This window comes from Genypterus blacodes, unplaced genomic scaffold, assembly GCF_046128005.1.
Source record: "Genypterus blacodes isolate CSIRO-AG114 ecotype Tasmania unplaced genomic scaffold, CSIRO-AGI_Gbla_v1 ptg000052l_1, whole genome shotgun sequence".
NCBI lineage: Eukaryota > Metazoa > Chordata > Actinopteri > Ophidiiformes > Ophidiidae > Genypterus > Genypterus blacodes.
The window spans coordinates 5,476,329-5,490,000 of NW_027466864.1; the positions used below are offsets into that span (position 1 = coordinate 5,476,329).

Sequence of the window (13,672 nt, forward strand, 5' to 3'; positions counted from 1 at the left end):
ACTCCCTGCAGACAAACACACGTGGAGCCTTAACACACACGCACACACACACACACACTTACTAACACACATGCACTATTGGCCACACGCGCACACACACACACACACACACACACACACACACACACACACAACTCGTATTCCAACTTCGCCTGATGTCTTGAATCAGCTGGGGAAAAAGCGTAACCCATTTGCAACACCGCTCCTCGCCTCGCGCCAGCATCTAACACAGCTCAATTATGGCACATATCCACCTCAACTCCTGTGACCCCCCTCCCTCCACGCCCACACACACACACACACACACACACACACACATTGGCAAGCAGGTTGTGCCTTGGTGGCGAAGTCCCGCAAAGATGGCATTTTGATGACTATTTGCTGCTACGCAACACAGCAGCTGGTGCATCGGGGGCCGCCCAGTGAGGGGGGGAGGGGGGGGGGGGGGGGGGGGGGGGACACGGCGAGGTGGCAGTGGGGAAAAGGGGGGGCGAGGGGGAATCTCGTTTGTTGCCATAGTTTCTGATGACACGGGCAAAGGGGGGAAAGGCGGCGAGCTTGTCTGTGCAAAATAAAACAGACGACCTGAGGTTTGAGGGTGAATCGGTTTTGTTCAGACGATCCCAAGATACTCTGTGTGTGTGTGTGCGTGTGTGTGAGAAACTATTCTTTGAGGGACGACAAAGGGGCCGAGCGAACACATTTTCTATGAGGCCATTTGTAGGCCAAACACACAAAGCGTGAAAGAATGAAACTAAATGTTTGACAAGGACCCAAACAAAAGCAGCACATCACAAAATCACCCCCCTTCTTTTCTTCTTCTACTCCTCTGTGCTGCTCCCCTCTCTCTGTGTGTGTGTGTGCGTGTGTGTGTGTTCAGAGGTGGGCTAATTCTCTTTCACTCGCTCGCCCCGGCTCTCTCATCTCTCTCTCTTCTCCGCCTGGGATTACGCTCCAGACTATCAAGGAGACACTAATCCTGTGAAAAGGTGCAAATCTCCCGTGTCCTCCTGCTGCCACGCCCCCTTCCTCCTCCTCCTCCCCCTTCACCTGCATCCCGACACGCCACGCCTCGCGGGAGACAGGGATGGAACGTGGAGCCGCTTGGGTTTTTTGGAGAGAGCCAGCAGCATCTCTGTGGGAGTAACAGGCCACATCAAAGCCCACAGAGTAACAGATGTCTGGCTCCGTCATGGCAGCCATCTTTAAACAGGGCCGGACGCAGGAACATGCCCACGGCCGGGACCGCAGCCGCTCTGTGACTGCGGCTGTTTAGATTCCACCAGAACCCCAAACAAAACGACCTGGCGACTGACGGGGGAAACAGGAAACTGGTGACAGAACACATACCTCCACCAAGGCTGAGCGGGATCTGATACTGTTTTTAACTCCAGTATGTGTGTGTTCGATTGGCTGATGTTGATGCTGCTGTTTGTCGTGTGTGTGGGTGTGTGTTTGTGTGTGTTTGGATATTCCATGTTTTCGAATTTTGCTCCTGTAATTTTAAATCTTTAGCGCATTTATAATAATACATGGAGATAATATTAATAAATATGAAAAAATTTTCTGAGACTGGAAATTCTGAAAAAAAAAAAAAATCAATTCCAGCATCAGCCAAAAAAAAAAAAATCTAATTTTAGTTTTTTGCAACATATTTAATCAAAATCTGTTTGTCATTTTTTTTACAATCCTAACCTGCAGATGAAACTCTAAGCTGCTGGTGGAACATGTGAAGGATCAGAGCTCATGTGTGTGTAAACTAAAGACACCGTTTGAATCTACAGCACCTGAATATGTTTAGTAAGATCAACTTCATAAATAAGTCCCAGTTAAAATAACATTTAAGTCTGTTCGGATGTTAAATTTAGACTTAAACAGCAGAACAGAACAGAACCGACTCAAACTCAGACTCAGACTCAGACTCAGTCTCAGTCTCAGATATGTGCAGGGCGTCTCTGCCTCTCTGGAAAACTAAAATAACCAGCAGTTTAATTTCAGAGTAGTGTGTGTGTGTGTGTGTGAAAATATTGAATGTGTGTGTGTGTGTGTGTGTGTGTGTAAGATCCTCTGCGCTCGCGTGTGCTCTCGTCTGAGCCGTCTTCACATATGGACCGTAAACAGGGTGATTACCAGACCGGGCTGGGCTCCGCCTGAACGCCACCCAGGGACTCTTTACATCATCAGTGCACTGCTCATGCCTGGCTAAACACACAAACACACACGCTCTCACACACACACACACACACGGGTGGAGCACACACACACAGACACAGACACACACACACACTGAGTGAAAATGAGGGTCTCCAGGTGACCATACGGTGGCCTAGGAGGAGAGCCGGCTCCATCAGGAGGCACCTACGCACAGGCTTGGGTTTAAACACACACACACACACACACACACACACACACGCCCGCCCGCCCGCGCTGATATACATTTATGAAACATACACACATGAATCGCACACACACACACACACACACACATTATTGGCCCCTGTGAGAGATATACTGCCGTTTCATTCCATTCACTCCTGAGCTGCCTGGCTGATATACACACTCCTCCTATCTGCACTCCTGCCTTTGGCTTCCACGCACGCCGGCAGACAGAAATCACACCACATCACACCTAAACGCACGCGAGCGCAAACACGTCCGCAGCACTGACGCAACCCAAACGCGGAGAGAATGAAAAGCACACAAAAAAAAAGAAGAAAGACGAAGGGAAAAAAAATAAACCCAACAACAATCCAGACCGTTCTGGGTTTACGCCAATGTTTATCTCACAATAAGCATACGTTGGGCGACACCTCTGCTTTTTGGCTGCCGTGGAATACGTGTGCGTGTGTGTGAGAGATTGTGTGTGTGTGTGTGTTGGAGGGATGAGGGGGTGGTAAGAGAAAGAAATCAGGCGCCAAAGCCGCGACAATGGCCATTGATTGGTGCGTTTGAGCCGATTCTCCTTTCCCGTTCGATCAAACTCAGGGCATTTGATAAATAACCGATAAAGAGGAGGAGGTGATGGAGATTAGGGGTGTTTGTTTTTTGTGTGTAAAATGGTAGCAGGGGTGGGGTTTGGCTTTTTTCTGTAATATTATCTTGTGGTGTTACTTTTTTTTAACAAGCAGACTGGGCTTCAGCACCTGTGATAAGGGACATTCTTTAGCCAGAGAGCTCTGATTCATGTCTTTGAGTAACTCCTTGAGGGCGTTTCTTACTGTAGAGTGGCTCCATTGCTCGGGCGGCAGGTCCTCCAGCTTAGGACAACTGTGGGGGAGAGAGAGAGAGAGAGAGAGAGGAGACATAGGGAGGGGGGAGGGAGGGATGGGGGGGGGGGGCAGAGGGGAGGGAGAGGGAGAGAGACAGAGAGGGACGCAGGGAGAGAGGGGGGAGAGAGAGGGGAAGAAGGAGGGGAGAACATGAGAAGCAATTCAGGGAGGGAGAGAGAGAAAGAGAGGGAGAGGGACAGAGAGAGAGAGGAGAGGGGTAAAGATAGGAGAGGCGAACACAAACACACACACACACACACTCACTCAGGCCTCTGCTCGTTTCTCCTGCTGCAAGCGCCCCTCCAAGACAGACAGATTTCATTTGGCGCATCAAGCAGATGCATCTGGAGATTACTCTCTCTCTCTCTCTCTCTCTCTCTCTCTCTCTCTCTCTCTCTCTCTCGCTCTCTCCCTCTCTCTCTCTCCTCCCCTCTCTCTCTCTCTCTCCCTCTCTCTCTCCTGATTGTTCTGATTAGTTAATTACTTTATACAACACATCTGCTGGATTGATGCATGAATTATACATCAGCTGCATGTGGCGACTATTATTCCGCGTTGCTTCTACCTTTGCCGGCTCGTTGTGCTCGGCGAAACAATTTAAGGTGTAACACCGGCTGGATGTCTGCGTCGCCGAGGGGTGTGAGGGGGGGCGAGGGAGGGGGGAGGGGGGGTTCAAGGGGACAAACACAAAGGGGGGGCGGGGGCAAATGCAAAACAATAACAATATTGACAACTGTACGCAGCCCAATCACAACGGATTCATAGGTGGAGTAGAAACCACACACACACTCCTGACAAGAGAGGCGGGGTGTGTGTCTGTGTGTGTCTGTGTGTGTCTGTGTGTGTGTGTGTCAGATGAGTGTTATAAAGCCAGGAGACAACAGAAGAAAAACACACACCCGCAATGGTCGTGGCTAACATCTGCTCGTGAGAAGACACACTCACAACCTGACACACACACACACACACTCACAGGCATACACACAAACAGGGGATGGATTTTCCAGAACACCTTAAACTGCTTGAGCAGCTCGAAAGCCTTTGGGGGGCAGAGAGAGTGAGAGAGAGAAAGAGAGAGTGAGAGAGACAGCTATCCGTGCATTCAGGGCTAGCATGCCGGAAATAAACACAACCTTCTGTGTTCTGGCTGTTGGAGGTGTTCACATTGGTCTGTGTGTGTGTGTGTGTGTGTGTGTGTGTGTGTGTGTGTGTGTGTGTGTGTGTGCGCACGCTGGTGAAGGTGGGTGGTGGTAATGGGGGGGGGGGGGGGGGGTAGAGACAGAAGGAGAGAGAGAGAGAGAGAGAGAGAGAGAGAGAGAGAGAGAGAGAGAGAGCAGGCGAGAGAGTGTGAGGGGGGAGAGTGAACAGCTCTCCAGAGGGTTGCAGAACACTGGGTTAGCGTGCAGCTGGCACAAGCCTCCACACCAGCGCCGCACGGCTGTCTCTGTGTGTGTGTGTGTGTGTGTGCGTGTGTGTGTGCGCGTGCGTGCGTCTCACATACACGCCTCTGTGTGTCCGTGTCTATATATGCCGTTGCCATGTGTATAAATATGACACCTCGCGCCTTCGGAGTAGCATTTAGCATACAATATGGTGAGCGACTGCAGAGACAGCTAGCATCAATCAGGCCAGCAGGTTTCAGCTTGTTAGTGTTTCTTTTATTATTCTTATTGTTTCTTAGATTAAAAAGAAAGAAATATAATTATCTGTAAATAGCCTCTCTGTTGTGTTTATTTATGGAGATGTTTCAGGTGAAGCAGCTCACTGTCATGTTAGCTGCTTAGCTGCGTTCAGTCGCACTGCACTCGTTTGTTAACAACAACACATTATTCCTTTATTTTACTGAAGTCTGACTAATATCCTATGTGACTCAACACCTTGAGTGTGATTAATATGTTAAACATTGATAAGTATTTATATTTAAAGCTCTTGTTTTTCTGACTTTTTGAACCCAAAGTATGCAACATATGAATAATAGCTAAACACTGTTAGCGGCACAAAAGTAAGGTTTAGGCAGGTTCAAATTCAGATTAAACAGCAATTAAGATGTTCTATAAAGTAATGGGATTAACTGAGACGAGTTAATGTCACAGCTGCCAAGACCGAGAAGGATCTCAAAGTTCAGGTTAAAGGTCACAGTTATGTGGCACGAGTAAGAGGAATTCATTTGTCCACATTTATAAAAAGTGTGTCTTAATCACAGTGCAGGCAAATATGTAGTATTAACTATTAAGTGCGTGTGTGTGTGTGTGTGTGTGTGTGTGTGTGTGTGTGTGTGTGTGTGTGTGTGTGTGTGTGTGTGTGTGTGTGTGTGTGAGTCTGACCTGTGCAGCTGGATCTTAAGCGTGACCACGTGGTAGACGTCCTGCAGCATGTCGGCCACCGTGGCGTCAGGGGCGTCTGTCACGTATGACAGGGGGACAGGGTTCCACTTCCCCACCTGGATCATACCTGGATGGCACACACACACACAGATAAACACACACAGATAAACACGGGCCCTCCAGGGAATAGCTGCGTGTACAGACGCACGCAGACGTACAAATGAAGACATCTGCGTAAGGGAGAGACACGGCGGCCGCGCAGGAATTCCTCCTGAGACTGAGCGGCGAATAAGTGGCAGCACGCACAGCAGGAAGTGAGGAGGGAGCCGGCGTGTGTGAGAGGTGAAGCGGGGTGTATGTGTGTGTGTGTGTGTGTGTGTGTGTGTGTGTGATGGACAGGCTATAATAAAAGAGCAGCCTGAGAGGCACCTTGAAGCCGCCACCCTCGGCCTGCAGGAGCTCAAGTGCAATTAGCAGATACTTCCCTCCACCTTCCCCTCCCTCCCACAGAGCCGCTGAGCGTGTGTGTGTGTGTGTGTGTATGTGCACTTTTCACCTGTAAGTGTGTGTGTGTGTGTGTGTGTGTGTTACTGAGCTTTTGCTTTCATGTATTGTTCATTATGTGAACGTGCGTGCAAACAATTAAGCGGGCAAGCCTGTGCATCTACACCCACTGAAAGGATCCTGCAGCTGTGTGTGTGTGTGTTTGTGTGGGTCACCCGTGGGAGACACACACACACACGCTCTCTTGTCCAAGATCAATGTCAGGATGTGTTAATATGGCCTCAGATCTGCTGAGGAAGGAGGAGGCGGGCTGATACAGTATGTGGCCAGAGTGTGTGTGTGTGTTTGTGTGTGTGTGTGTGTGTGTGTGTGCGTGTGTGTGCGTGTGTATGTGTGTGTGTCAGAGCGAGAGAAAGAGAGTTTGTTGTGTTTGTGCAGTGAGGAGAGTTGAGTGAACAAAGACAAAGCAAAGGAAAGTTAAGAGCAGAGGAGAAGAAGAGGAAGAGGAAGAGGAAGAAGCTGTGGCGCTGGCGTGACTTGGCCCCTCCCCCTCTCACCTTTGGCCTGGGCGGCCGAGCTGTGCGAGTAGCCGAGCGACAGCAGTGCCATCTCGATCAGCTGGTTGAAGAGCATGTCCTTACGCACCAGCACGAACTCTGCATGTTCCTCCTTACTGTCGAAGTCCATGGGGTTCTCATAGTGCTCCACCACGCAGAACACGGGCAGCATGTTGCCTAGGGGACACACACACACACACACACACACACAGGGGAGTCAGGAGCGTGACCTTCAACACGCTCACAAAGGGGCCGGATTAGGTGATTGTTGCCCTGGTGGAAGATTTGGCGAGAAATGAACCGGATGAAGCCTTTCAGGATCTAAACGCTCGACTTTACAGGATTCTAACCTACAACATCGAGGAGAGCGACTTCGTTTAACACCGTCTTCGTTCTGCCGAAACTTTGCATGCTCAGATCTCTCGGAATCGTAATTTAAGAGGCTTTTTATTCCCGATTTGTACGATTCTACCCACAAAAACACACATTTATCATCATTTTAAAGGAAGAATCTTTACATCTGACTCCTCCCCTTCCTCTGTACCCTGAGGTCCACCTACATGAAGCCCCTCCTCTTCCTGTTTGGCTTTGACTCGCCGCGGCCCATCGAGCGAGCGCGTGTGAAGAAGCGCACCTCTTAATTCACGAGAACAAGACGTTCCTCTCTCACCCGGACGGATTTCCCCACAGCCTCCCGTCCTCCTCGCCAATTAAGCCCATCCAGGTTGTGTTGTTTTTCCGATTCCCGGGGCATTCCAGAAGACGCGCGTTTGCTCCGGCGAAACAATCGATAAAGCCGACAGATGCCAGGGAATGTGCTGAAAGAGCCGCTTTCCTCCTCCCCCGATTTTAATAGATAAAGATCTAACAATAAAGACTGCTGTGTAGGTTCATTTGGGGGATCAATACAGGCTTTGTTTGCCGGCGCTCCATGGAGGGCCGTGGTAAATATTGTTTGGGGCTGGGACACAATGCCGGCTCCGGGCCCTCTGCGGAGCCTCCGGGAGCGGGCCGCCTCCCCGGGCAGCGCGGCCTCGCTCCCAACGCCGGAGAGAGGCATGATGGGGGGGGGGGGGGAGCGTTGTGGGTGGCCAAGAAGACGACGGCCAGATGATGAAGGTGAAAAATTAAGCTCTCTCAGCTGGAGCGCGACACGCAGATTAAAGGAGCAAATAAGAGAAACGGCCCATCGGAGGACGCTCGCGCAGCAACATTCCAAGAGTTCCCGAGTCCCTCTTGTGCCCGGAGAACAGCCGGAGCAGCCAAACAAACAAACACACACGAGCCAACGCGGGCCAAACGTCATTACAAATCTAAACCTGCAGCTCCTGAAACTCATTTGCAGGCTTAGTGGGAAGAGAAGAAGAAGACGAAGACGAAGAAGAAGAGGGAGGAGGCTGAGGAGGAGGAGGAAAAAAAAAACAACTAAACATAATCGTAAAAAGGTTTATTTTTTTTGGAACGCTTTCGCCTGCCGTGTTTGCCACGAGACGGCGGCGGTTATATTAAAAAGCTATGTCATAATCTCAAAGTTAAGGCTCCTTTAAACGCCGACGGCTCTTTAAGGACCCAAACTTTGCCTCCATAAACAAACGGCGGAGCAGGAGGGCGGCGGTGACACGGCGCCGTGCAGCACGACACGGGAATCACTCCACTGCGCTCCTCTATTAGCTATTGTCTGAGCAAATAAGTGTGAGTGTGCGTGTGAGTGTGCGTGTGAGTGTGCGTGTGAGTGTGCGTGTGTGTGTGTGTGTGTGTGTGTGTGTGTGTGTGTACATGCTGGGATGACTAAAGAAGCATTGTAAAATGGTTTAAGAGTTTTGGGAGAGAGAGCGTGCAGGGGGTGGAAGCGGGTGGGTGGTTGGGTAAGTGTCTTTGTGTGTGTGTGTGTGTGTGTGTGTGTGTGTGTGTGTGTGTGTGTGTGTGTGTGTGTGTGTGTGTGTGTGTGTGTGTGTGTGTGCGTGTGTGTGTGTGTTAAGAGGGCAGTCATGACAACACCTCGGTAGCAAACACACCAAACTATTTCAGGTTTACTCTCCTCGTATTATCGCACGAATACACATCACTGGCGCATACACACTCTCTCTCTCTCTCTCTCTCTCTCTCACACACACACACACTCACCTCTCTTGTGGCAGGTCTTCAGCAGGTGACCGGTGGGCTTGTACGGGACCCCGGCGAGCTTGGCCCCGGTGCTGCCCAGCCGGGCCCGGCCCAGGGGGCTGCCGTTCTGCTCCAGCCGGGCCAGCTTGGCCGGCGGCGCCTTGGCCTCCGACATGCTGCTGACCAGCTCGGCGTTCTCTTTGCCCAGACACGTCTCGCTGAGATGGTCCATCATTCTCAGCACCTCTGCTCACTATCACCTGGGGGAGACGAGAGGGGAACGATTAAACCGTCATATTGTGTGTGTGTGTGTGTGTGTGTGTGCGCGGCACAGATGAAGCTGTTCAGATGCGGCACAAGCAGAGAAACGAACTCAAACCCTTCAGCTGGACGCGTTAGAGACCTGCAGGGACAAACACACTCGCTTCTGTCAACTCAGGCCGCGGTGACGCTGTCGTGCAGCTGGAGTCTTCCCATTTTTCAGCGTATGTTTAATGTAAGCCTGTCCCGTTAGATTCCCACACACGCTTACGTTCATCTACAGAGAGATTTCCACACGGATGCGGTTCAAACTGATGTGATTCTGTTTCTGAGTCACTTCATGCGGCTTCACATCGGTGACGCAGCTGAGAGGTGAAGAGGCCCCCGAGCCCGCACACACACACACACACACACACACACACACACAGGTATGAACTTCACTGGAGACTCTCACGTTTCCATACGGGAGGAAGAGGAAAAAGGAGCAAGTTTGAGAAAAACTTCAAGACAGACTTGCTGAGTCATCAGAGGGCGGTGGGGTCACGAAAGGTCAAAGGAGAGGAAGGAGAGAGGAACAGAGTGTGTGTTTGTGTGTGTGTGTGTGTGTGTGTGCGGCTGCTTCACCCGCAGGTGCGGTAAAAACGCAGACTGAGTGAAAACCCTGTAATCTACATGAAGGATTACAGGTGAATACACAGGTTTGTTGATGTTAGGGGCGATGACACACAGCGGTTAACACTCGGAATGCAAACCAACACACACGCACACACACACACACACTCACACTCTCACACATAACACCATTCTGCAATATGTAACCTGGCAACTTAACGTCCACAAATCCAGACCAGAATCCAGGTCAGGGTTTGACTTTGACCTCATCAGAGCAAAACAACAGAAAACCAGGATGAAGAAGAGTTAAAGAGGAAGAGGAGAAGTTGAGGGGGAGGAAATGTTCTGTAAAAAAAATGAAACCAACCTGAAACGCAGCAGTTCAGCACCGGAGAGCATAAAACACGTCCTCCTCCAACTTTGAGCCAGGGTAGAAAAGAAGATGAAGATGAAGAAGAAGAAGAGGAACCCCCCAAAAAACAACTCCTGCTTCCAGGTTCCTCTGCGTTTCTCTATCTCTCTCCCTCTCTCTCTCTGCCTCCTTCTCTCTCTCCTTCTCTCTCTCTCTCTCTCTCTCTTCCTCCTCTACCTCCGCATGACAACAAATATTAAACCATCGGAGCTTTTAATTCCTTTTCTGCTCTGACCGGCGCGCAAAAACAACAACAACAACCCGAGTGTGTGTATGAGTGTGTGTGAGAGTGTGTGTGTGAGTGTGAGAGTGTGTGACAGCCGAGGAGGTCGAGATGGAACGAGAGAGGCGAACATTGGTGAGCGGGTATGCGTGTGTGTGTGCGTGAGTGTGTGTGTGTGTGAGTGTGTTTCGCTCGCTCGCTCTCTCTCTCTCTATGTGCGTGTGTGTGTGTGTAGCCCTGTCGTTAGCTAATTCCGTCCAGTCGGAGGAAGAGGAAAGCGATCGCGGAAACCGTTAGAAAAAGCGACATTTAGCGCAAAGTCTCGCCGCGTCCGTCGCGACTTCGGGCGCAAACGTCCGGATCGCTGCTCAGTTTCACGGCCGGGCGTCAGTGGAACAAACCGGGACACAGTTAGAGAGGAAGAACAACAGTGATGTTCCGCGATAAGCGCCGGTGAGCCGCAGTGATAAAGCCCCAATGTGAGCGAGCATCCGCGGCGAGGAGCCGGAGACGAGCGGCGGCGAGACGGAGCTCCGGAGCGTTCTGACCGGAGGAAGAGAGGGAGAGAGAGGGGGCAGAGGAGCGCTGGAACCCGGGCAGCGCGGGCTCGACACCGCGCTGATGTGGAGCCGAGATGCGGGCAGCAGCGAACAGGTTCAGGGGGAGAAAAAGAAGCCAACAAAAAGCTGGGAAAAAGGGCAGAAAAGTGGCGCTCGGTCCCCCGATGAAGAGCGCGAACACCGAGGCTCGATGTGGATGCGAGAGAGCCGCCAGCCGGAGCCCGAGTGGGAGGAGGAGGAGGAGGAGGAGGAGAGGAGGAGGTGTCCTGCTGCTGGGGATCCGTCCGGACGGAGCTCCTCTCTCTCTCTCTCTCTCTCTCTCGCTCTCTCACGCTCACGCACACACACGTACACACACACTCACTCTCTCTCTCTCCCTCACGCACACACACACACACTCTCTCTCTCTGTCCCCATTAAATTATTAGTTGTATTGACTCATCTCTCCCCCCTCCTCTTCCTCTCTGCTCCTCTTCACTCCACACTGGGTGGCAAGTTTAAAATAAATAAATAAATACAGCATTGGAATTGAAATGATAGAAACGCAACGTGTGTGTGTGTGTGTGTGTGTGTGTGTGTGTAAGTGTGCGTGTGTACGTGTGTGTGAGTGTGTGTGTGTGTGTGACAAAAGAGCAAATGATTCCTCCGCAGGCCGAAACGTCCTGAGAGAAACAGAGAAATAAAGTGGAGAAAGTGGATGGACACACACACACACACTCACACACGCTCACGCGAACACACATGTACACGCACGCACGCACACACACAAACACACAAACACACACACAACACTAGTGCGATTTCCGGCTGTGCGCGCAGGAATTTTTAATCAGCTTGATTAGAGTGAGGCGGTCCTGCATTTATTACCGGATAACACACACACACAAACACACACACACACACACAAACGCAGCTAACATAGGCTTTATTCCATCTATGTGAGTTCTGCCTCATATAAAGGTTTTATTTTGAGAAACAGCATGTAGGTGTTGTAAAGTGAAGCAGGTGAACTGATTGACCTTCACACACTTTCACAACAACCACACTAAAACAGATAAAGCAGAGAAATGTTTCATTAAATTACTCACGACACACAAACACACACACACACACACATTTACATTATAAATCCACCTTAAAGTGTTAATCTGCTGTGACTGTCATTATTCTGCTAAACACTGAAATAGATAAACACTTTATTTACATTTATAAAGAAGAATTAATCAACACCTTTGTTTCTTATTGCCGCATTAAATGGACTAATGTGGCATTTTAAATAGCGTTTCATCTAATAAGTGCCTGTGACTGCAATGTATTCAGTCAATTTACATTATTTCCCTTTTTACACATATTAAAGCTGATTAAAATGAGTTTGATCCATGCTAATATCAGCGATCAATAAAGGATATCCAGGCCTGATGATGTCATCGTGCCACAGAACACAGGAGGGAATTATTAGAGCATGGAAAAATGACAATAAGCCAATTATCTTTGTTTACAGACAACGCTGTAATATTATCAGTTTGAAAGCGATGATGATGGCGATGATGATGATGATGATAAAGTGACATCATCAGGATTTGAGTGTAAATTGTAATTAAATCTTTATACATATTAAAAATTCTGGTGTGTGTTTAGTGACCGACCCGCTGCAGACTGTGTGTGTGTGTGTGTGTGTGTGTGTGTGTGTGTGTGTGTGAGTGAATAAACAGTGTAAAGTTGGCAGGTTTTGTCTTTTTTAACACGTCTGCATTATGGCGCCTTGTTACTCGTTAAACGTTTTGCCTCGTCGTGTTTTATGGCAAAATATTAGACGAGCTAATCTGTTGATACTGACAACACCGACGCCTGATACGCCGTCTCTGCGGAAACCTGGAGGAGGCGTGAGGACGTACGTGTGTGTTCACCTCCACGTGAACAAAGCCAGAGCTGTAGGAGGCTCACACACACACACACACACACACACACACACACACACACACACACACACAGGTTGTACTGATGTTGTGGCTCGGTTCACCTTGCTCTCCACCTTGGGGTCCGAAACTCTCTGTGTGAGGTAAGACTCAAAGGGAACATTACCACACACACACACACACACCGGTGATACTGACAGCATATCTGAATGAAGCGAGCGTTGGCCTTTTGTGTGTAGAAGAAGAACAAAGCGCTGGGATGTGGGCGACTTGCTCCGACCCGCGATCACAATCAAAGCGACGAGCGAGCGAGCGAGCGAGCGAGCGAGCGAGCGAGCGCCTCTGTCCAGGTTGTGAAAGATCGAAAACAGGAAACCAACAGCAAACAGGAAGCGGGTGCACCTATCACAATGTCAAACCCAGAGGCTGCAAGACGAGCGTGGAGGTCAGACGCATGTGAAGCGCTGCAGAACGCCACGTACTCGCTAATAAATCCTGCCAGGGCCCATAAATTCCCTCCGTGTGCGACCGTAAATACAGTAATAGCCACCGTCTCGCACAAAGCTGTTGTTTCATAAACAAGGCGAGCCGCAGACAGACAGACGTGAGCGGAGCAGCCAGAGCAGCCAGAGCAGCCCAACGCCAGAGCGCTGTCAGGTGACGGCCAGGGAAGCGTTTGACTTTGAGGGAAGCTGTATAGAGAGGAAGAGGGTGAGGAAGAGTGAAACTAGGTGAGGCCGCCGTCCTGCAGTACTGACACCCGGCCTGGCGTGTGAGCGTGGGGTCGGCGTGTTGAACACGCTCCCATGTCTGCGGTCTGCGTGACAGGAAACGGAGCTATGTCGCTGCAGCGGGGAGAGAGAGCACGAGCCCCCGAGAATGTTTGCGTCTGCGAGCAGATGCCGGCGCGGATACATCGGCGGTTTTCTCC

At 50.4% G+C, this 13,672-nt stretch overlaps 1 protein-coding gene across 4 annotated transcripts in view; it reads right to left on the bottom strand.

Moving 5' to 3' along the window:
• Positions 1 to 13,672, bottom strand: part of satb1b (SATB homeobox 1b) — a 52,722-nt gene that overhangs the window by 32,048 nt on the left and 7,002 nt on the right. For 2 of the 4 annotated variants that reach the window (XM_076150294.1, XM_076150291.1), the window contains exons 2-5: positions 8,779 to 9,017; positions 6,655 to 6,831; positions 5,594 to 5,720; positions 3,144 to 3,267 (exon numbers count right to left, since the gene is read on the bottom strand). In XM_076150294.1, the coding sequence (XP_076006409.1) occupies positions 3,144 to 3,267; positions 5,594 to 5,720; positions 6,655 to 6,831; positions 8,779 to 8,992 (642 nt within the window). In that variant the 5' untranslated portion in view covers positions 8,993 to 9,017. Of the gene's footprint in view, positions 1 to 3,143; positions 3,268 to 5,593; positions 5,721 to 6,654; positions 6,832 to 8,778; positions 9,018 to 9,997; positions 11,119 to 13,672 lie in introns of those variants that run through there. The other 2 variants (XM_076150292.1, XM_076150293.1) reach the window with 2 other exon arrangements.